The sequence below is a fragment of the Melozone crissalis genome, unplaced genomic scaffold (assembly GCF_028551555.1).
Source record: "Melozone crissalis strain CALT ecotype California unplaced genomic scaffold, PUWL_Pcris_2 ptg000153l_1, whole genome shotgun sequence".
Taxonomy (NCBI): domain Eukaryota; kingdom Metazoa; phylum Chordata; class Aves; order Passeriformes; family Passerellidae; genus Melozone; species Melozone crissalis.
Window position 1 is genome coordinate 20,102 of NW_026535924.1, and position 24,777 is coordinate 44,878.

Genomic DNA, 24,777 nt, shown 5'->3' on the forward strand with positions numbered 1-24,777 from the left:
TCTCCCCAGGCTGATTTTTCTCATTTTTATTTTTATTTTTATTTTTGCCAAGCTGATTTTTCTCCTTTTTATTTCTTTTTGCCAAGCTGATTTTTCCCATTTTTATTTCTATTTTTTCTCATATTTCTTTATTTTTGCCAAGCTGATTTTTCCCATTTATTTTGATTTTGCCACGCTGATTTTTCTCATTTTGATTTTTATTTTTATTTTTTCTCATTTTTATTTCATTTTTGCCACGCTGATTTTTCTCATTTTTATTTTGATTTTTTCTCATTTTTATTTCTTTTTGCCAAGCTGATTTTTCTCATTTTAATTTTCATTTTTTCCCATTTTTATTTTCATTTTTGCCAAGCTGATTTTTCCCATTTATTTTGATTTTTATTTTCATTTTTTCCCATTTTTATTTTTATTTTTGCCAAGCTGATTTTTCTCCTTTTTATTTATTTTTGGCAAGCTGATTTTTCTCATTCTTATTTTTATTTTCATTTTTTCCCATTTTTATTTCATTTTTGCCACGCTGATTTTTCTCATTTTGATTTTTATTTTTATTTTTTCCCATTTTTATTTCATTTTTGCCGCGCTGATTTTTCTCATTTTGATTTTGATTTTTTCTCATTTTTATTTCTTTTTGCCAAGCTGATTTTTCTCATTTTTATTTTCATTTTTTCCCATTTTTATTTTCATTTTTGCCAAGCTGATTTTCCTCATTTCGTGACCTCTCTCCATTTCCCAAATCGGATTTTCCCCCTCCCCATCCCCACAATTTCTGCCTGAGGATTTCTGCATTTTCTCAATCTCTTACAAACCCTTTTCCAGAGCGTTCCCCCCTTTGGAAATCGCTGTAAAATCTCTTGAAATACCCATTTCTTTGGGGGTTTTTGCACTAAGCAATTGCGTTGCTGCGATTTTCCACCATTTTTCACCATTTTCCCCCAATTTTCACCATTTTCCCACCATTTTTCTCCATTTTTCCCCATTTTCCACCATTTTTCACCATTTTTCTCCATTTTTCTCCATTTTTCCCCATTTTCCACCATTTTTCTCAAATTTTCTCCATTTTCCACCATTTTTCTCCATTTTTCTCCATTTTTCACCATTTTTTCACCATTTTTCCCCATTTTTCTCCATTTTTCCACCATTTTCCACCATTTTCACCATTTTACTCCATTTTCCACCATTTTCCATCATTTTTCCCCATTTTTCACCATTTTTCTCCATTTTCCACCATTTTTCACCATTTTCCCCCAATTTTCACCATTTTCCCACCATTTTTCTCCATTTTTCCCCATTTTCCCACCATTTTCCCACCATTTTTCACCATTTTTCACCATTTTTCTCCATTTTTCTCCATTTTTTCACCATTTTTCACCATTTTTCCCCAATTTTCACCATTTTTCTCCATTTTTCCACCATTTTCCACCATTTTCCACCATTTTTCCACCATTTTTCCACCATTTTCCACCATTTTCCACAATTTTTCACCATTTTTCACCATTTTCCCCCATTTTCCTCCATTTTCCACCATTTTTCTCCATTTTTCATCATTTTCCCACCATTTTTCCACCATTTTTCTCCATTTTTCTCCATTTTACTCCATTTTCCACCATTTATCACCATTTTTCTCCATTTTTCCACCATTTTCCACCATTTTCCACCATTTTTCTCCATTTTTCCCCATTTTCCACCATTTTTCCACCATTTTCCACCATTTTCCACAATTTTTCACCATTTTTCACCATTTTTCCCCATTTTCCTCCATTTTCCACCATTTTCCACCATTTTCCACCATTTTCCACCATTTTCCACCATTTTTCTCCATTTTCCACCATTTTTCTCCATTTTCAACCATTTTCCACCATTTTCACCATTTTTCTCCATTTTTCTCCATTTTTCCACCATTTTCCACCATTTTTCCCCATTTTCCCACCATTTTCCACCATTTTCCACCATTTTTCTCCATTTTTCCACCATTTTTCCCTCAGAAAATCCTTTCCAAAGACATGACCAGGACTAAAAAGCAGCAACAAGAATTCCCTTTTCCCTTTGGTCCCTTTGAAGAGATGATCTTCAAAATTCCTTCGGTCGAAAGGAAAAATAAATGAATTTTTTTGTCAAGGAAAACGCTCAGGGTAAATAGATTTAGGCTGTCGGGCAGGTAGGAGTAGCTCCAACACTCTTCCGGAATCATAGGGAAGCGGAAAAAATTCAGATTTTCTATTTTTTAAAAGGTAAAAAAAATGCAAAATAAGACGGTAAAAAAGCGGCAGCAGACTCGCCGTAAAACCTCCCAGCCGTGGTTTCATCCTTCACCTCGCGTCTCCTGCTGTAAAAACGAACTCGGAACGGCTTTGTGTGGAAAAAAAAAAAAAAAATAAAGATAAAATAAATAAAATAATAATAAAAAAAAAAAAGAATAAAAAGCAAAAACAAACCTGACTGGAGCCGTGTGGAAGCGCACAACGCTGTGAGCTCGCCTCCGTCCTGTAACGCTGCCTTGTACGTGGAGTTTGTTCCGGCAAATGAAATAAAATCCAATCAAATCCGATGAATCCAATGCGATGAACCGGCTGTGACTGCGCTGCCCCCGCCCCGCGCGGGACCGGCACCGAACCCGCGGCCGGAATCCGAATCCCGGCTGGGAAAGCGCCGAGCACCCAAACACAGGGAGGGCAGAGGAAAATGGGAGGCAAATGGCGAGGTAAATGTTGAATATTGAATTAAATATTGAATTAAATGTTGAGTTAAATGTTGAGTTAAATGTTGAGTTAAATGTTGAGTTAAATATTAAATTAAATGTTGAGTTAAATGTTGAGGTAAATGTTGAGTTAAATGTTGAATTAAGTATTGGATTAAATATTGAATTAAATATTGAGTTAAATGTTGAATTAAATGTTGAGTTAAATGTTGAGTTAAATGTTGAATTAAATATTAAATTAAATATTAAATTAAATGTTGAGTTAAATGTTGAGTTAAATGTTGAGTTAAATATTGAATTAAACGTTGAATTAAATATTGAATTAAATATTGAGTTAAATATTGGATTAAATATTGAATAAAACGTTGAATTAAATATTGAATAAATATTGAATTAAATGTTGAATTAAGTATTGGATTAAATATTGAATTAAATATTGAGTTAAATATTGAATTAAATTTTGAATTAAATATTGAATTATATATTAAATTAAATATTGAATCAAATGTTGAATTAAATGTTGAATTAAATATTGAATTAAATGTTGAATTAAATATTGAGTTAAATATTGAATTAAATGTTGAATTAAATGTTGAATTAAATATTGAATTAAATATTAAATTAAATATTGAATCAAATGTTGAATTAAATGTTGAATTAAATATTGAATTAAATGTTGAATTAAATATTGAGTTAAATATTGAGTTAAATATTGAATTAAATATTAAATTAAATATTGAATTAAATATTGAATTAAATGTTGAATTAAATATTGAATTAAATGTTGAATTAAAATTATATTAAATATTGAATTAAATATTGGATTAAATATTGAATTAAATATTGAATTAAATATTGAATTAAATATTGAGTTAAATATTGAATTAAATGTTGAGTTAAATATTGAATTAAATATTAAATTAAATGTTGAATGAAATATTGAATTAAATATTGAATAAATATTGAATCAAATGTTGAATTAAATGTTGAATTAAATATTGAATTAAATATTGAATTAAATGTTGAATTAAATATTGAATTAAATGTTGAATTAAAATTATATTAAATATTGAATTAAATATTGAATTAAATATTGAGTTAAATATTGAATTAAATGTTGAATGAAATATTGAATTAAATATTGAGTTAAATATTGAATTAAATATTAAATTAAATGTTGAATTAAATATTAAATTAAATGTTGAATTAAATATTGAATTAAATGTTGAATTAAATGTTAAATTAAATGTTGAATTAAATATTGAATTAAATATTGAATTAAATGTTGAATTAAATATTGAGTTAAATATTGAATTAAATGTTGAATTAAATGTTGAATTAAATGTTGAATTAAAATTATATTAAATATTGAATTAAATATTGAATTAAATATTGAATTAAATATTGAGTTAAATATTGAGTTAAATATTGAATTAAATGCTGAATTAAATATTGAGTTAAATATTGAGTTAAATATTGAATTAAATGTTGAATTAAATATTGAGTTAAATATTGAGTTAAATATTGAATTAAATGTTGAATTAAATATTGAATTAAAGCAGGGCTGGGAGAGAGGAGGACTCAGGGTGGCCATGAAGGAGCCAAGCAAGAGGATGGACAGAGATTATTGATAAAAATCAATTATTTATTGATTTATTTCTTTATTATGGGCAGAGATTATTGATAAAAATAATTTTTTTTTATTTAATTTATTTATTTATTATGGACAGAGATTATTGATAAAATCAATTATTTATTTTATTTTATTTACTTATTTATTATGGACAGAGATGATTGATAAAAATCAATTATTATATTTAATTGATTTCTCTATTATGGACAGAGATGATTGATAAAAATCAATTATTTTATTTAATTGATTTCTCTATAATGGACAGAGATGATTGATAAAATCAATTTTAATTCATTTCTTTGTTACGGAGAGGCAGGACCAGGGGAGCAGGGCCAGGCTGCCGGCCGGGTTCGGGGCCGGTTCGGGGCCGGTTCGGGGCCGGGTTCGGGGCCGGTTCGGGGCCGGTTCGGGGCCGGTTCGGGGCCGGGCTCGGGGCCGGGCTCGGGGCCGGTTCGGGGCCGGTTCGGGGCCGGTTCGGGGCCGGGTTCGGGGCCGGTTCGGGGCCGGGTTTGGGGCCGGGTTCGGGGTCGGGCTCGGGGCCGGTTCGGGGCCGGTTCGGGGCCGGGTTCGGGGCCGGTTCGGGGCCGGTTCGGGGCCGGGTTCGGGGCCGGTTCGGGGCCGGGTTCGGGGCCGGGTTCGGGGCCGGTTCGGGGCCGGTTCGGGGCCGGTTCGGGGCTGGGTTTGGGGTCGGGTTCGGGGCCGGTTCGGGGCCGGGTTCGGGGCCGGGTTCGGGCCGGGTTCGGGGCCGGGTTCGGGGCCGGTTCGGGGCCGGTTCGGGGCCGGGTTCGGGGCCGGTTCGGGGCCGGTTCGGGGCCGGGTTCGGGGCCGGTTCGGGGCCGGGTTCGGGGCCGGGTTTGGGGCAGGGGTTCCTCGCTGGGAGGGCGGGGATGGAGCCAAGGGCGGGCCTGGAACAGCCGGGATGGAGGGAGGGCCCTGAGGGGATTTTGGGTTCATTTCAACCCAAACCACTCCAGACCCAAACGTGATTGGGAACAGCGCCCAGAAATCCCCTTGTACCCAAACTGGGGGTGAGGAGCTGAAACTCCCGAGCTCCCCAGTCTTTGGATGTTCGGGATTAAATTGATTCAAACGGATTTCCCAGAGCAGCTGTGGCTGCCCCTGGATCCCTGGCAGTGTTGGGCAGGGCTTGGATCAATCTGGGATGGTGGAAAATGTCCCTGCTCTTGGGACTGGATGAGTTTTTGGATCTCTTTCAACCCAAACCATTCCATGGTTCTGTGAGAACATTGCCCAAAAATCCCCTTGCACCTAAACTGGGGGGTGAGGATCTGACTCTTAACTCCTGAGCTCAGAAATCTTTGGATGTTCTGGATTAAATTCATTAAAACAGATTTTCCAGAGAAGCTGTGGGTGCTCCTGGCAGTGTCCAAGGCCAGGTTGGACACTTTGGAGCACCCTGGGATGGTGGAAAATGTCCCTGCCATGGCACTGGATGAGTTTTTGGATTTATTTTAACCCAAACCGTTCCATGGTTCTATGGGAACATCACCCAGAAGAATTCCCCTCACTAAAAATCCCCTTGCACCTAAACTGGGGGAGTGAGAAGCTGCAAATGGAGATGAAACTCCTGAGCTAACCATGGACATTTGGGATTAAATTCATTAAAATGGATTTCCCAGAGAAGCTGTGGCTGCTCCTGGAGGTCTCCAAGGCCAGGTTGGACACTTTGGGAGCACCCTGGGATGGTGGAAAATGTCCCTGCCCATGGGACTGTTTTAATTTTTGGGTTTGTTTTAACCCAAACCATTCCATGGTTCTGTGAGAACATTGCCCAAAAATCCCCTTGCACCTAAACTGGGGGATGAGGATCTGAAACTCCTGAGCTCCCCAATCTTTGGATATTTGGGATTAAATTCATTAAAACAAATTTCCCAGAGCAGCTGTGGCTGCCCCTGGCAGTGCCCAAGGCCAGGCTGGACGGGGCTGCAGCCCCTGGGATGGTGGAGGTGGCACTGGAGGAGTTTTCAGCTCCATCTCAACCTAAACCATCCCACAATCCTGTGACAACGCTTTTTACTTAAACCTTTATTTAATTTTATTTAAGCTTTACTTTTTACTTAAACCTTAGCCCATCCCAAAACGCTCAGCAACCTGCACAGCATTATTATTTGGTCTAATTTGGTGAATTTGGTCTAATTTGGTTTAATTTGGTATCATTTGGTTAGACTTGGTACAATCTGGTATAATTTGATTTGGTTTGGTTTGGTATAATTTGGTACAATCTGGTTGGATTTGGTACCATTTAGTTTGATCTGCTATAATTTGGTAAAATCTGGTATAATTTGGCTTGATCCGGTATAATTTGGTCTGATTTGGTATAATCTGATATAATTTGGGGTTTTTTTTAGAGTTTTGCAAATTTTTTTTAGAGTTTAGGGGTTTTTTTAGAGGTTTGTGATTTCTTTTTTAGAGTTTAGGGGTTTTTTTAGAGTTTTGGGATTTATTTTTAGACTTTTGCGATTTTGTTTTAGAGTGTTGGGATTTTCTCTTCAGAGTGTTGGGATTTTTTCTTAGAGTTTTGGAATATTTTAGAATTTTGGTATTTTTCCCTTAGAGTTTTAGGAATTTTTTTAGAGTTTTGGGATTTCTTTTAGAGTTTGGGAATTGCTTTTTTAGAGGTTTGGGGTTTCTTTTTTAGAGTTTTAGGATTTTCTCTTTTTTAGAGTTTTAGGATTTTCTCTTTTTTAGAGTTTTGGATTTTGTTTTTAGAGTTTTGGATTTTGTTTTTAGAGTTTTGGGGGTTTTTTTTAGAGTTTTGGGATTTATTTTTAGACTTTTGCGATTTTGTTTTAGAGTGTTGGGATTTTCTCTTCAGAGTGTTGGGATTTTTTCTTTAGAGTTTTAGGAATTTTTTTAGAGTTTTGGGATTTCTTTTAGAGTTTGGGAATTGTTTTTTTAGAGGTCTGGGGTTTCTTTTTTAGAGTTTTGGGATTTTATTTTTTAGAGTTTTTGGATTTTTTTTTTTTTTTTTTTTTTTTAGAGTTCTGGATATTTTTTTAGAGGTTTTGGATATTTTTTTTTAGAGGTTTTGGATATTTTTTTTTAGAGTTTTGGGATAATTTTTTTTAGAGTTTTGGGATTTCACCACCCATCGGGACGCTCCATCCCTTCCAGCGGGTTCTCACCACAAATCCTGTGTTTATCAGGGGAATAATCGGAGTTCAACCCCAGCATGTGAAAGGGAATTTCTCCTCACCCTTCTCTGCTGGATTCCTTTCACACCCCACGGTTTCAGGTTCTTCCAGGAAATGAAAGGATTTGCATCATAAAAAGAGGGGAAAAAAAGGAAGAAAAAAGCGTGAACAGAATGGGTTGGACAAGGCGGGAAAAGAGAAATAAATAAATGGTTCCGTGGCCCGGCTCCCTCAGATGCGTCTGCTCTGGATGTGGAACCTGAAAATGAAACAGAAATGGAAGCAGGTTTTGATATAAAATAAAGAATTGCTGAGCCAGTCTGGCTGGATAACCAAGGGCCAAAGGGTATTTTATGTTATTTAGAAAGGGTTTTATGGCTTGGAGCAAAGGACAAACCCACCCCAAACGAGGAGATGTTTTCACCAAGCAGGAAGATTCCACAGATTTTGTATTTTAAATATAAAAATGTGTTTATATATAAAAATGTGTTATATAACAGATATATATATGTGTTTAAATATAAAAATGCACATTATTATTGTAACATATTTGTATGTATATATAATGTAATATAATGTAATGTAATGTAATAGAATGTAATAGAATGTAATATAATGTAATGTAATGTAATGCAATGCAATGCAATGCAATGCAATGGAGTGCAATATAATATAATATAATATAATATAATATAATATAATATAACATATATAATGTGTGTATATTTTATATTTTTATGTATAGACAAAATTTATATATTTAAGTACTATAGATTATAAATAGATATGTAAATAAACACTATTTTATAAATACAAATTTATATTATATTATATTATATTATATTATATTATATTATATTAGATCATATCATATTATATAATATCATATTATATCATATAATATCATATCATATCATATATTATATTATATTATATTATATTATATTATAATCATTATCATATATATACAAAATATGTTACAATAATAACATGTACATATATATACACATATATGTAATATATATACACATATGCTTATATAATGTATATATAATAGAATAATGTCAATATAATGTATATATACAATATAAACATATGAATGTAAATATAAATAAGGATATATAATGTAAGAGCGATAATATATATAAAAACATATATATAATGTATATATACATGATATATACATAATGTATATATATAATGTGCATATATGTATAAAATATTTAAATGTATATATAATGTATATATAAAATTAAAAAATAATGTGTATCTATATAATGTGTATATAGAAATATAAAAATGTGTATATAATGTATATTTATAATGTGTGTACTTTTAATATATTTTTATATATATACCTAATTTATATATTTATATACTATAGATTATATATAGATATGTAAAGAAACAATATTTTATAAATACAAATATGTAACTATAAATATATATTATATTATATTATATTATATTATATTATATTATATTATATTACATTATATTACATTACATTATATTATATTATACTATATTGTTATGCTATATTATATTATATTATATTATATTATATTATATTATGTTATGTTATGTTATGTTATATTATATTATATTATATCATATTACATTATAGTGTATTATATTATATTATATTATATTATATTACATTATATTATATTATATTATATTATATTATATTATATTACATTATATTACATTATATTACATTATATTCTATTATATTATTTTGGAAAAATAGAATTATGAAATATGGATTGTAGCAGGATTTACCAGAGATAATTTTAGTTGATTAGTTTTGAGGTATTTTTAATATAGAGTAGTTAAAGGTGATAGATTAAGAAACACTTCTAATGTATTTTAATTAATTAATTTTATTAATTAATTAATAGTTGGTTTTGATTGTGATGGTGTCAATTTTAATATTTGTATTGTCCCACCTTTCACATGAGACTAAAAATGGAATAAAAGTTTTTCCAACTCCTCTCAGTTTTCCCATCCCTGGGTCAGAAAAAGGCAAAATCTGACAAATTCTTTCCTTGGAAAATCACCACAGATAAAATTCAGGTGGAAAATGTTCACATTTCAACAATTTAGCACCAAACTCACTGAATTTTCAGGTTTTGCACCACTTAAATCCCATTTTTTCCCCCAAATTTACAATGAACTTTCCTCCTTGAGCAACCCCACCACAGACTGAGACACCCAATGCAAAAGTTTGTATTCAAAATTATATATATTGTGTCAAATAAAGCCATTGTTCTGTGTACAAATTTATACATGCCAAAAAATAAAAACTCTTTGAATAACACTGTGTAAAAAAAAAAATACAAATAAAAATAAAACCAAAAAAAGTGCTGGCTGCTGTTCTAAAGGAAACTGTGAATTCTATGAATTCTAGAAGCGACAGAATTTTAGTGAACAGCTCAACTGCACTGCAGGACTCGGGTAAGGCACAAAATTCCATTTTTTTGGGGTGATTCCTCCTCCCCTTCCTCCGGTTTTTGGCTTTTTATTTGAATTTTAGGCAGATTTTAATCCAAAAATGAGAAAATCACTGATGGCTGTTCACACAGGAGTCAGAAATTCTGAATTTTCCTCAGGCGTTTTTTGCTTCAATCTGAATTTTCCAAACCATTTTTTGGACTCTGTGATTGCGCAGCAGGGAGGAGATGAGAAATAAATGGAAATAAATTGAAATGTTCAGCTCAATCACAAAGCAAATATCAAATCTGCCCTGCCACACTTCTCTTCTGTTGAAGTTTTCCACAAAGAAAATAATTCTCCAAACCAACAGGCACAGGATTTTTTAGGGAATAAGAATGTTTTACATATAGATATATACATATTTTTTAAATATTTATTTTACCAACCCTTTTGCAGTTTGGATGGCACTGACAGTGCAGCACAGAGCTGAGAGGAGATTATTAAGTCTAATCAGCTTTTTAACTCTCCCAATCAATGATTCCAGAGAATTTTCTGGAATTTTTCTCTGAACTTGGCTCAGAGAAATTTCTTTTATCCATATCTGAGTGACCCAGCTGTTCATTTTGCTTATTAAACAGCAAAATCCACAGGAGGACCCAGGACCTGCTCCCAAAATTGCTGGAAAATCCATCAGCTCCAGGGCAAAGTCCCTCAGGTGTGGAGCTTCTGACACCCTGAAAATCAACTTTCAGAGCATCAAAATCCTTCTTTAGAGCATCAAAATCCTTATTTAGAGAATCAAAATCATTTTTAGAGCATCAAATCCTTCTTTATGAGCATCAAATCCTTCTTTATGAGCATCAAATCCTTCTTTAGAGCATCAAAATCCTTATTTAGAGAATCAAAATCATTTTTAGAGCATCAAAATCCTTCTTTATGAGCATCAAATCCTTCTTTATGAGCATCAAATCCTTCTTTAGAGCATCAAAATCCTTATTTAGAGAATCAAAATCATTTTTAGAGCATCAAAATCCTTCTTTAGAGCAACAGATCCTTCTTCAGACCATCAAAATCCTTCTTTAGAGCATCAAATCCTTCTTTATGAGCATCAAATCCTTCTTTAGAGCATCAAAATCCTTATTTAGAGAATCAAAATCCTTCTTTAGAGCATCAAATCCTTCTTCAGAGCATCAAAATCCTCCTTTAGAGCATCAAATCCTTCTTTAGAGCATCAAATCCTTATTTAGAGAATCAAAATCATTTTTTAGAGCATCAAATCTTTCTTTAGAGCAACAAATCATTCTTTAGAGCAACAGATCCTTCTTCAGAGCATCAAAATCCTTCTTTAGAGCATCAAAATCCTTCTTTGGAGAATCAAATCCTTCTTTATGAGCTTCACAAAGTCTGGGTCACCTGCACAGGGGAGGAGCTGCTGTTCCTCCCTGCTCTGCTCCAGAAATGCTCAGGGAAAGCTCAGGGAGAGGCAGTTCTGGACCCAGAGCCTCAGGATCAGCATTTTTCTCTGCAAAACAGCTCCCCAAAAATCCCAGTTTCCTTTAGGATGGCACAGAACTGATTAAATAAGCAAAATCCACAGGCGGACCCAGGACCTGCTCCCAAAATTGCTGGAAAATCCATCAGCTCCAGGGCACAGGGTCCCTCAGGTGTGGAGCTTCTGCCTCAGCTGAAAATCAACTTTTAGAGCATCAAAATCCTCCTTTAGAGCATCAAATCCTCCTTTAGAGCATCAAATCATTCTTTAGAGCATCAAAATCCTTCTTTAGAGCATCAAATCCTTCTTTAGAGCATCAAAATGATTCTTAAGAGCATCAAAATCCTTCTTTATGAGCTTCACAAAGTCTGGGTCACCTGCACAGGTGTCACTGTCCCACCTGGAGGCGTTTGAGGGACTGGATGTGGTGACAAAATGGTGCTGGGTCACTGATCCCAGAGACCTTTCCAGCTGAAATGATTCTGGGATTATTCTGGCTTGTTTACATCCCACCTGCAGCACTGATCACACAACGATTCCACGTCCATTTTCCTGGAAAGAAATCTGTCCCAAAAGAAATTCGGTGGCCTCCAAGGGCATGACACTTTGCTCAGCCTCTCACACTGTGGGGAGCAGCAAAATCCTCTTTTCCTCCAGGAAAAACCCCAGATTCAGTGAGGCTGGATCAATGTTTTGCACAGTTCAGCTCCTCTGCTGTGACCAAGGACAAACACTCCAAAGTGCAAGGCCACCAACCCACGGGCTTTGGTGACCTGCTGGGTCCAGTAAAAATAAAAAATGAAAACAAACCAAGTACAACTGGCACTGGGTGTGAAGTTCAACCCCCAGAATCAAGGCAACACGGTTCTAAACAAAAACAACTGGCGGGGCGAGGCGTTCCCTCCCTCACAAACCCCCTCAGGTGCCACACGTCCCCTCAGCGTCGCCACCGAGCTCCTCTGGCTACAAAAGGTCACAGCTTTCGTCCTGCTCTGCAGAGGAATTTGCTGTTCAAGTGACTGAATCCTTCTTCCTCCTGAAGGGGGACTTGAGTCTTTTCCAGACGCTGCTTTTGGGCTTGGATTTCCTCTCCATGGCCATCACGGCCTCCTTCTCCTTGCGGCGGATCTCGCGCACCAGCGCGTGGAAAACGTCGTCGATGTAGTAGCGGAAGGCGGCCGAGGTCTCAAAGAAGGGGCAGCTGAATTCCCTGGCCAGGGCAGAGCCTTCCTCCTTGGACACCTGCAAAACAGCAGCACAGCCTGCTCAGGGAGGCAAAACCCAGGAGTTTATTCCTTTGCCTTTCCCTGTTTTGTGCTCCAGGCACAGATTGATTCCACCCAGACCCAAAGGAGAGATTCCACCTGTGCTAAGGCAGAGCCTTCCAGGTGTGTGAGTGCACACCTGGAAAACGAGTGCACACCATGGTCAGGGAAGCCAAACCCCAGCAATTCATTTCTTCTCCTTTCCCTGTTTTGCTCTCTGTCCCTCTCTGTGGGCACTCCAAGCACTAACACAGAACATTTCCCCTCAGCTCCAAAGATTTCCAGAGGATTGATTCCACCCATGCTAAGGCAGAGCCTTCCTCCTTGGACACCTGGAAAATGAGTGCACAACTTGATCAGGGAAGCCAAAGCCCTCATGCCTTTGCCTTTCCCTGTTTTCTCTCTGTCCCTCTCTATGGACACTCCAAGCCCTAATACAGAACATTTCCACCCAGCTCCAAAGATTTCCTGTGCCAAGGCAGAGCCTTTCTTCATGGAAACCTGGAAAATGAGTGCACAACCTGGTCAGGGAAGCCAAACCCCAGCAATTTATTCCTTTGCCTTTCCCTGTTTTGTGCTCCAGGCACAGATCGATTCCCCCCAGATCCAAAGGAGAGATTCCACCTGTGCTAAGGCAGAGCCTTCCTCCTCAGGCACCTGGAAAATGAGTGCACACCTTGGTCAGGGAAGCCAAATCCCAGCAATTTATTTCTTCTCCTTTCCCTGTTTTGCTTTCTGTCCCTCTCTATGGACACTCCAAGCCTAAGGCAGAGCCTTCCTCCTTGGGACACCTGGAAAACAGCAGCACACCCTGCTCAGGGAGGCAAAACTCAGGAGTTTATTCCTTTGCTTTTCCCTGTTTTGTGCTCCAAGCACAGATTGATTCCACCCATCCTAAGGCAGAGCCTTCTTCCTTGGACACCTGGAAAATGAGTGCACACTCTGGTCAGGGAAGCCAAACCCCAGCAATTTATTTCTTTGCCTTTCCCTGTTTTCTCTCTGTCCCTCTCTGTGGGCACTCCAAGCCCTAACACAGAACATTTCCCCTCAGCTCCAAAGATTTCCCGTGCTAAGGCAGAGCCTTCTTCCTTGGACACCTGCAAAATGAGTGCACACCTTGGTCAGGGTTCCAACAGATTTTGTTTCTCTTAAACTTAAACTGAGTTCTTTACCATGTGGTATTACACCCTTCTATTCAAACTACACACTCATACAAGTTCTATCATTCAATTTTGGAAGCCTTCTCCATGGCCTCAGGTCAAATGCAGTGTTCTCTTTTTTCCTTTTAAACTCTAAGTTTAAAAGAAAAACTTTTGAAGTTTTTTTTTCTCTTAAACTCTAAGTTTTCCACCATGTGATATTACACACTTCTATTCAAACTGCACACTCTTAATCTCAGTTTTATCGTTTAATTTTGGAAGGCTTCAGGTCAAATGCAGGGTTCTCTTGGGAGTCAGTGCCTGGCAGCACAGAAAGTGAAATCCTCAGAATCCAAGGTTCCCTCTTAAACTCTAAGTTTTCCACCACGTGATATTACACACTTCTATTCAAACTGCACACTCTTGAGTTTTATCATTTAATTTTGGAAGGCTTCAGGTCAAATGCAGGGTTTTCTTGTTCTGTGAGCACAGGAAGTCCAAAATCCTCAGAATCCAGAGGTCCAACAGACTTTGTTTCTCTTAAACTCTCAGTTCTTTATCGTGTGATATAATACACCTCTATTCAAACTGCACACCCATAATCCTAGTTCTGTTCACTTTATTTTGGAAGGCTTCAGGTCAAATGCAATGTTCTCTTGGGGGTCAGTGCCTGGCAGCACAGAAAGTAAAATCCTCAGAATCCAGGGTTCCAACAGGCTTTGTTTCTCTTAAACTCTAAGTTTTCCACCATGTATTATTACACATTTCTATTCAAACTATACACTCTTAATCTCAGTTCTCTCATTCCATTTTGGAAGGCTTCTTCACAGCCTCAGGTCAAATGCAATGTTCTCTTGTTCTATGAGCACAGAAAGTCCAAAATTCTCAGAATTCAGGGTTCCAACATACTTTGTTTCTCTTAAACTCTAAGTTTTCCACCATGTGATATTACACACTTCTATTCAAACTGCACACTCCTAATCTCAGTTTTATCATTTAATTTTGGAAGGCTTCAGGTCAAATGCAATGTTCTGTCGGAAGTCAGTGCCTGGCAGCACAGAAAGTGAAATCCTCAGAATCCAGGGTTCCAACAGGCTTTGTTTCTCTTAAACTTAAACCCTAAGTTCTTCACCATATGATATTAAACACTTCTATTCAAACTACACACTCTTAATCTCAGTTTTATCATTCCATTTTCGAAGTCTTCAGGTCAAATGCAGCGTTCTCTTGTTCTATGAGCACAAAAAGCCTAAAATTCTCAGTAACCAGGCTCCCAACAAGGAACAGACTTTGTTTCCCACCACATTTTGCACGAAACCAGCGCCGCTCCCACCACGGGAACAAACCCCAACCAAACAGCAAGGAAAGGACAAACCCCTCTTGCTCCCCCACATTGCCCAAGAGCAGCAGCCCCTCGGGGAGGGCCCCTCACCTGGCGCAGCTGGGTCAGGTCCGACTTGTTGCCCACCAGCACCACGGGCGTGTCGTCGGTGCGGCGCACGCGGTAAATGAGCTGCTTGAACTCGCGCACCTCGTGGAAGCTGCGCCGGTCCGTGATGGAGTAGCAGATGATGAAACCTTCCCCTGCCCTCATGTACTGGTCCCTCATGGCTGTGAACTCTGCCTGCAAACACAAAATGGCATTTTAGCTCCACACAGATCCGGTGGTGTTGTGGGTCCATGCAGCTCCTGTGGTATTTGAGGTTCGTGTTTCCAAATTTTCAATTAGAAATGGGATTGTAGGGATGTGCCCCATGTTGATGGAGTGACTTCGATTATTCTTTGCTTAGAAAGGAAAAAGGTCCAGAAGTTTCTCTCCTCAATTTGGTACAAAGACAACTCTTAGGACCTTTGGAGTGATGTCCATTATTCTTTGTTTAAAGAGCAAAAAGCCCAGAAGTTTCTCTCCTCAATTTGGTACAAAGACACCTCATAGAACCTTTGGGACTTCACCTCAGACCTGGGGCTGCCTGATTGGAGGTCCCACCTAGATAATCCACTAGAAGAACAAAGGAAATAATCCCTTTTGTGGGGTGTTTTGTGGTGTGAACTCTGCCTGCAAACCCAAAATGGCATTTTAGCTCCATACAGATCCGGTGGTGTTTTGGGTCCATGCAGCTCCTGTGGTATTTGAGTTTGTGTTTTCAAATTTTCAATTAGAAATGGGATTGTAGGGATGTGCCCCATGTTGATGGAGTGACTTCTTCAATAATTCTTTGCTTAAAAAGGCAAAAAGCTCAGAAGTTTCTCTCCTCAATTTGGTACAAAGACACCTCACAGGACCTTTGGGACTTCACCTCAGACCTGGGGCTGCCTGATTGGAGGTCCACCTACAGAATTCACTAAAAAAAGAAGAGGAAAAAGGAAATAATCCCTTTTGTGGGGTGTTTTGCGGTACAAAACACAAAATGGCATTTTAGCTCCATACAGATCCAGTGGTATTTGAGTTTGTGTTTTCAAACTTTCAATTATAAATGGGATTGTAGGGATGTGCCCCCCTGTTGATGGAGTGACTTCTTCAATAATTCTTTGCTTAAAAAGGCAAAAAGCCCAGAACTTTCTCTCCTCAATTTGGTACAAAGACACCTCACAGGACCTTTGGAGTGATGTCCATTATTCTTTGCTTAAAAAGGAAAAAACATTATTTTGCCTTTCATTAAACCTTTTTCTGTTTCCAACACTACCTCAGAAGCCATCCTGCTAATTTTATGCCATTCAGGGTGGCTGGGCTGTTTCAGGTGTGAAATTTTGTTTGCGACAATTTGTGACTTCGATAATGAATAAACACTTGAATAATTTAACAATGTATTCTGTAAATATTTTGAATTTTGTAGAGCTTAATTAAGGTAATCTTTTTTTTAAAGGTAAATAGCTAATGGCAAAGTTTTGGTTTGTTATAGTCAGCAAGCTCATTCTGGTTGTAATTATAATTTGTTATTTTTATAGTTGTAAAAATTGGGGTTTTTTTATTGATGGTTGGAACTGGACAGGTAAATTGAGGAGTACTTTTTGAATGTTGAAAAAACACTTTTTAAAGTTGATGACAACAAGAGGTTATTTTCATGGAATTACTGAAAGAGAAGGAAGTTTAGGTCATAGATGTTTCATGTTTTTTATGATTTTGCTGATCTTCTCTAGGTCTTTAGGTGAACCAGAGCCACAGCTCCAGTGCTGAGAAGCGACAGAGCTCCAACCCCTCAGTGTGCAATAAAACCAAAGCAGTAAAATAAAACACAAACATTCTTTTTGCATGATTTCTGTCCCACCAGCTGATGATTTCAGGCTGCTTCACAGGCTCTCAGTTCCGCTGGCATTGCTCACATACCTGTCCTGCTGTGTCCAGGATGTCCAGGTTGGCAGGCTCGTCATCGATGCGGATCCGGATTTTATAGGCATCCTCTGCACCCCCAGGACACCAAAAAATTGGGATAAAGGCACAAAATTCATCAGCTCCCAAAGAAAACGCTCCCCCAGAAGCAGCCAGCCTGCCAGGAGCACTGCACTGCCGCAGTCTGAGCTTTGTTTTCATTAAATCAAGTGAAATTTCTATTTTTTTTTCTGGTGTGATTTAACATTTCATGTGCAAAAATCGTGTGCACACAGCCCAGAAATTCACTTTGGTCACCTTGGTGGAAAACTCAGAGAATTAACACTTTGCTTTCCTCAAAGCCAGAAAATATCTGTGATTCAAGGGAAGAACTGCTCACCAAGTGCTGATTTCTTAGAATTATAATATATATCAGCAAAATATATGAAACATTTCATATGTAAATGTATTTATATTTTAGATAAATATATTATATTATATTATATTATATTATATTATATTATATTATATTATACTATATTATATTAATAAATATATTACAAATTATATCTATATAAAAATATATTATATATTATATATTATATATTATATATTATATATTATATATTAAAAGTAATATTATAAATAAATAAATCAAAACAATATTGTAAATATTTATATGTAATTTATTATATATATTATATATGTAAATACTATATATTGTATATGTAAATATTACATATATATTATACAGGTAAATATATATTTACATATATATAATATAATAGCATACATATATATGTATATATATAATATGTATATATGTATATATGTATATATGTGTTTATATATGTATATATTTTATTATTTTATATTATTATAATATTATTATTTATATTATTATTTCATATCTATTAATATGTAAAAATATATAATATATAATATACATTATACTTATTTTATTTTATATAATTTTTATTATATATGTATATATTATATTACATTATATATAATATAATATAATATAATATAATATAATATTATATTATATTATATTATATTATATTATATATATACAAATTCACATATATATAATATTTAGTTGTGTATATATATTATATATGTAAATTATATATATTACATATGTAAATATTAGTTATTATAAATGTAAATATTACTTATTATAAACACCATATAAAAATGATCTGTCTATAAATATATAAATACACAAATATTCTGTCCCTCTCAGTCAGCACTGCCACACTTTAAGAACCAATTCTCAGCAAGATTTTGGCTTTTTTCTCTCCACTTTTCCTTCCACTGGTTTGGTTCAGGTTAGAATACCAGATAAATTTAAATAATTCTCTCTTCTCCTGGAGATGCTGCTGAGGTTCTACAGCACCAGAGTTGTTTCACCCCTCCCAATTTCTCAAACACAGAGAACAATTTGGCCTGACAAGTGAACGGCAAAGAGCTGATCACAGCACAAAGTTTGGGTTCTGTGAATAGAGAACTAAAAATGGCTGAGCAGCACTTTCAGACCCTGCCTGCCCACACAGACAGACACAGGGCATGCCCTGAGTGGATGGATGGAAAATGATTAAAGGGCTGAAACTCAGAATTCACATCCCACTCTCAGAACTCTCAAATCACAGAAACACAGAGAGGGCTCAGGTGGGAAGGGACCACAGCAGATCCCAGGTAGGGGCACCCCAGGGCTCAGGGCTGCTCCAGGTGGGTCTGGGGTCCCCAAACAGGGACACCCCAGGGCTCAGGGCTGCTCCAGGTGCCTCTGGGGTCCCCAAACAGGGACACCCCAGGGCTCAGGGCTGCTCCAGGTGGGTCTGGGGTCCCCAAACAGGGACACCCCAGGGCTCAGGGCTGCTCCAGGTGCCTCTGGGGTCCCCAGGCACGGAGCCCCCACAGCCTCTCTGGGCTCTGCTCAGGGCTGGGCACTGCCCAGGGCAGCAGTTCTGCCTCCTGGGCAGGGGCAGCTCCTGGGCTCAGGCCCTGCCCGTGGCTCTGGGGCCATTGCTGGGCCTGGAGCAGAGCCTGGGGCTGCTCTGACCTCTGCGCACTGGGATGGACTGGGACAGACTGGGACAGACTGGGACAGATAAGGAAACTCAGGTACATTCAGAAACACCCAGGGACACACCCAGGACACCTGAGGACAGCCAGGGACACTCACAGACAGGGACACCCAGAGACACCTGGGGACACCCAGGAGCACCCAGAGACACCCAGGGACACCTGGGAACACCCAGGGACAGACAGGAACACCCAGGGACATACAGGGACATTCAGGGACATCTGGGGACACCCAGACACACCCAGACACACCCAGGGCTGAGGTCCCTCTCCCTGGGGCTCCTCTCCTGGCTGAGCAGCCCCAGCTCCCTCAGCCTTTCCTGGGCAGGGACCCTCCAGGCCCTTCAGCACCTTTGTCACCCTGCAGGAGCTCCCTGTCCCTGCTGTGCTGAGGGTGCCAGAGCTGGGCACAGCCCTGCAGAGGGTCAGCACTGCCTGCAGCACTCCCTGACCTGCTGGGAATGCTCCTGTTGATGAATGATCCAAGATCAACCTCAAGCCAGATTTACAAATATCTTTGAATTTAATGCTTTAAAGCAACGGACTGTTACAGCTTGACCTGCCAAGGGAATGAACGAACAGAAAAGAGATTTTCCTCACCGATGGTGGGATCGTGATCCTCTGGGAAGCGGTGACTGATGAACTGCATGGTCATGGCTGGAAGCAGAAACCAGGGAACAAGTGAGCAGCTCAGCCCCCAACTCCCCAGATCATCACATCGTTATCGCACAGACCCAAACCGAGCACGGCCCGCACCGAGCGCGGCGCTGCCCTCGGCCCGCGGATGCTCCGCCCGTGTCCAAAGGCGGGACCAGCCCCGGGACGCGGCCGGAGGCGGAAGGCGATGAGCGGGACACCTCGGGAGGGGCTGGGACACCTCGGGATGGGCCGGGACACCTCGGGATGGGCCGGGACACCTCGGGAAGAGCCGGGACAGCCCAGCGGGGACAGCCCGGGAGGGTCGGGATGGGCCGGGACACCTCGGGAGGGGTCGGGACACCTCGGGATGGAGGGGCCGTGATGTCCCATGAGGAGCCGGGACAGCCCGGGAGGGGTAGGGACAACCAGGCGGGGATATCCCGGGATGGGCCGGGACACCTCGGAGGGATCGGGATAGCCTGGCGGGGATATCCCGGGATGGGCCGGGACACCTCGGAGGGATCGGGATAGCCTGGCGGGGATATCCCGGGATGGGCCGGGACATCTCGGGAGGGGTCGGGACAGCCCTGCGGGGACAGCCCGGGAGGGTCGAGGATGGGCCGGGACACCTCAGGAGGGGTCGGGACACCTCGAGAGGAGCCGGGACAGCCCGATGGGGACACCCCGAGATGGGCCGGGACACCTCGGGAGCGGCGGCACCGCGCCCAGAACGGGGCTCCGGTCAGGGAACGCGGCTTCCCCCGGCCCCGCCGGGTTCCGGGGCCGGCGGCGGCCGCAGCCCCGCACTCACCGCTCTTGCCGACGCCTCCCGCGCCCAGCATCACCAGTTTGTACTCGCGGGACTGCCCCGGGGCGCCGCCGCCGCCCGGGCGGGCTCCGGGATCCATCGCCGCCCCCTGAGCGCTGCCCCGGCCCCGCTCGCAGCGACACCGAAATGGCGGCGGCTCCTCCGCCTCAGCGCCCGCCCGGGCCCGCCCCGGCCGGGAGCGCAGCGGGCGGGACCCGACGGCGGCTCGGCGGGGACAGGACGGGAACACAACGGGGAACACAACGGGACAGGACGGGACACGGCGGGGACAGGATGGGACAAAGCGGGTACGCAACGGGACAGGACGGGATACGGCGGGGACATGGCGTGGACATACCGGGACACGGCCCTGCCCTCGGGACCCGCAGGCCGGGGACTCCCCTCCCCGATCTCGGGATCTCTGTCAGCTCCGGGGTCGCCTCCCACCCTGCACTTCCTCCCCCATCCTCATATCCCCAGCACCCAGGGACTCCCCCCAACCCCGAACCCCCTCTCCAGCCCCAGGTCCCACTCAGCCCCTCGGTTCCCCCTCAGCCCGAACCCCCTCTCCCAGCCCCTCCACCTCCGGCGATCCCCCCGATCCTTGGGGACCCCCAACCCTGGACCCCCTCGCCAGCCCCAGATTCCCCCAGCCCCTCGGCTCCCCCCAGCCCGAAGCCCCCTCCAAGCCCCTCCACCTCTGGGGATCCCCCGGTCCTTGGGGATCCCCCAACTCCAAACCCCCTCCCATCCCTGAGGGCTCCCCCAGCCCCGCATTCTCCCTACCCTTATCACAGGCCCCAAATCTCAGGGACCCCCTGATCCTTGGGGACCCCCAACTCCAAACCCCCTCCCATCCCTGAGGGCTCCCCCAGCCCCGCATTCTCCCTACCCTTATCACAGGCCCCAAATCTCAGGGACCCCCTGATCCTTGGGGACCCCCAACTCCAAACCCCCTCCCATCCCCGAGGGCTCCCCCAGCCCCAGAACTTCCCCACAGCCCCAGGGCTCCCCCAGCCCTGCATCTCCCCCCAACCCTTATCACAGGCTCCAAACCTCGCCCAAATCAACAGCAGGGAGCAGAATATTTATACATTTATTTATAATGAAAGTATGGTTCTAATTATTTACAACACACGGGGAAGCCGAGGTTTGTACAGGTGAGGCAGCCCTGGCTGCAGCAGTGACACAGCCCCTTCTCAAAATCACAGCTCCTGTCCCAAAAGCTGCCCGGTGCCTTGGAGCAGTCCCTGTGTCACTGCTCCGTGCAGGAGTTCTGGCTGCAGCAGCCCACCCCACTCAGTTCGTGTCCAAAACAGTCCAAAAACAAGTCCAAAAACTCATTCCCAGGTTCTGCACGTGAGGCAGGAGCTGCTGCCCTTTGGGAAACCACTGTGGAACCTTCTGGCTCTGGTGGAATCCGGTGAGTGAGGGAGGAGATGGGGCTGAGCCTCTGGAAAAGGAATTCCTGCTCCGTTGGGAGTCCTGGAAACAATTCAGCACTAGTACAGTGCCAAGTCCACCTGGAGCAAAGTGGAGCTATCCAAAAACCTGAGCATCCCCCACCCCAACATCTGGCCAGAATGAGAACTTGTGGGATCGGTAAAGTCGCATTTCAAAATAAAACCAAGCTGAGTTACAGGAGACGTCTGAAATAAAACCAAGAGTTTTCCAAACGTGATGCTCAAGTTTTTCACGACTGCTGGGTGTTTCTTCCCTCTGGTCAAAGTCCAAAATTGAGGCTGAGTCACCAGCAGATCACTGGGGCTGACAGCAGGAGCACTCCAAAAATACAAACGCAGAGTGAAGTCAGTGGCACTGACTCTTCCCTTTATCTGGGAGGAACTGAAAATATGGCCCAAGAGGCTTCCCTGGTTCCTCTTTACAAGGGACTAGGCCAGTCAGGATGCTACTCCAAATACTCCTTTTTAAAATTGACAAATACATTGCCAAAAATGAAGATTTCTTTAAAAAACAATGGAGCCCTTCCAAGGGGAAATTGCCTTTTCTGCAAATGTAAAAACAACGCCTCTTTGCCAAGTTCATTCTGGAATATACATGCATTATTGCTAGAGGGGGGGAAAACCAGATGAATGAAAACTCTTGTGCAGTTTTTTTGTTTTTTTATGGTGCCATCCAGAAAGGCATCTGTTGTTTGGCTCGTTGTTGTGAGGATGGGTACTGGTACCCCAAACTCCAGCCCTGTGAAAAAGTACTTGCGTTTTTATGGCCCCCGTGTTCCTCCTCTTCATCTGAAGAATCTCCAGCATAGGCCACTAATCCAAAGCCCTTCTCTGCAGTTTTCATCTTCTTGGCTTGATGATCTAGGAAGGGAAAACAAAACAACCCCCCCCCCCAGCACCCCCAAGAAGGGAAAAAAAACCAAAAAACAAAAAAAACCAAAACAAATCAAAAGAGATAAAATGCCCCGAAACGAGTTAATCATAATAAAAAAAGATGTTAATTGTAAATTGTTAGTTGGACACCATTTTGAGGTCACAAGGCCAATGGTCATCCAAGGTCGAAGGCCACACGAAACAGCACCAGCAACAGCCATGTGATCCATCAGAACCATGTAAGAGAACACAGAAACAAGAAAGAAACACACAGAAAAGGTAAAGTTAGCAAATGGCTCTCAGGGAGGGCAATTTCACCGTTAAAGAGATCAACACGTCAAGAAAAGTAGAAATTTTGCTCAAAAGGAAGCTAAACAGGAGAGCAATGTCTGGGAGCAGGGCTGCAGAAGAACTAAGGTTAAACCAGGCTGGGTGATGGCCCTGCAGAGCTGGGGGGCGTCAGCTGCAGGTCTGACAGGTCCAAACCTTGCCGAGTGACAGGAAAGGTGAAATCCTGGCAGCACGTGTGCTGTCTGCAGCCAGAAATGTGTGGAAGTGTGTGTAAATGGGTGTAATTGTGTGTAAATGTGTGTAAACGGGTGTAAATGTGTGTAAGTGTGTGTAAATGGGTGTAAATCCCCACCTGAGCAGCCTCTGAGGCAGCTGCTCACAATGCAAAGCTACAAAACAACCCCACCACATTCTGTGCTGCCTGATGGGCCAAAACTCCCTGTTTTTAGTCCCTGTTAATCAAACTCCCTCATTTAATACAGATATTTATTAAAGCTTTAAGAAGCCACCTGTGTGTAAAAAAACCAAAGCTACAAAACAACCCCACCATATTCTGTGCTGTCTGATGGGCCAAAACTCCCTGTTTTTTAATCCCTCTTAATCAAACTTCCTCCTTTCATACAGATATTAATTAAAGCTTTAAGTCACCTGTGTGTATAAAAATGCAAAGCTACAAAACAACCCCATCACATTCTCTGCTGCCTGATGGGCCAAATTTCCCTGGTTTTAGTCCTTCACTTGATTAAACTCTCCTCATTTAATACAGATATTTATTAAAGCGTTAAGAAGCCACTTGTGTGTATAAAAATGAAAGCTACAAAACAACCCCATCACATTCTGTGCTGATGGGCCAAATTCCCCCGTCTTTAGTCCCTCACTTGATTAAACTTTCCTCATTTCATACAGATATTTATTAAAGCTTTGAGAAGCAACCTATGTGCATAACAATGCAAAGCCACAAAACAACCCCACCATATTCTGTGCTGCCTGATGGGCCAAAACTCCCTGTTTTAGTTCCTCTTAATCAAACTCCCTCATTTAATACAGATATTAATTAAAGCTTTAAGTCACCTGTGTGTATAAAAATGCAAAGCCAGAAAACAACCCCATCACATTCTCTGCTGCCTGATGGGCCAAATTTCTCTGTTTTCAGTCCTCCTTAATCAAACTCACTCATTTCATACAGATATTAATTAAAGCTTTAAGAAGCCACCTGTGTGTAAAAAAAACAAAGCTACAAAACAACCCCACCATATTCTGTGCAGCCTGATGAGTCAAATTCCCTGTTTTTAGTCCCTCATTTGATTAAACTCTCCTCATTTCATACAGATATTTATTAAAGCTTTAAGAAGCCATCTGTGTGCATAACAATGCAAAGCCACAAAACAACCCCACCATTATTGGAACCATATTCTGTGCTGCCTGATGGGCCAAATTTCCCTGGTTTTAGTCCTTCACTTGATTAAACTCTCCTCATTTCATACAGA

The 24,777-nt window shown here is 40.8% G+C and overlaps 2 protein-coding genes across 2 annotated transcripts in view; both read right to left on the reverse strand.

Annotated features, from left to right (window-relative positions):
- Positions 1 to 12,210: 12,210 nt before the first annotated feature.
- RIT1 (Ras like without CAAX 1) lies at positions 12,211 to 20,791 on the reverse strand. Its single transcript, XM_054293491.1, has 5 exons — positions 20,667 to 20,791; positions 19,817 to 19,873; positions 17,144 to 17,217; positions 15,251 to 15,442; positions 12,211 to 12,656 (listed from the first exon to the last, which is right to left on the reverse strand). Exons 1-5 carry the CDS (start codon positions 20,761 to 20,763, stop codon positions 12,426 to 12,428), a joined length of 651 nt encoding a protein of 216 aa, XP_054149466.1. The 5' UTR covers positions 20,764 to 20,791; the 3' UTR covers positions 12,211 to 12,425.
- Positions 20,792 to 22,146: 1,355 nt separating this feature from the next.
- The window catches only part of KHDC4 (KH domain containing 4, pre-mRNA splicing factor), a 28,323-nt gene continuing 25,692 nt past the window's right edge, over positions 22,147 to 24,777 (reverse strand). Inside the window, exon 14 of the mRNA XM_054293510.1 lies at positions 22,147 to 22,987. Within this exon, the coding sequence (XP_054149485.1) occupies positions 22,788 to 22,987 (200 nt within the window). The 3' untranslated portion in view covers positions 22,147 to 22,787. The remainder of the gene's footprint in view (positions 22,988 to 24,777) is intronic.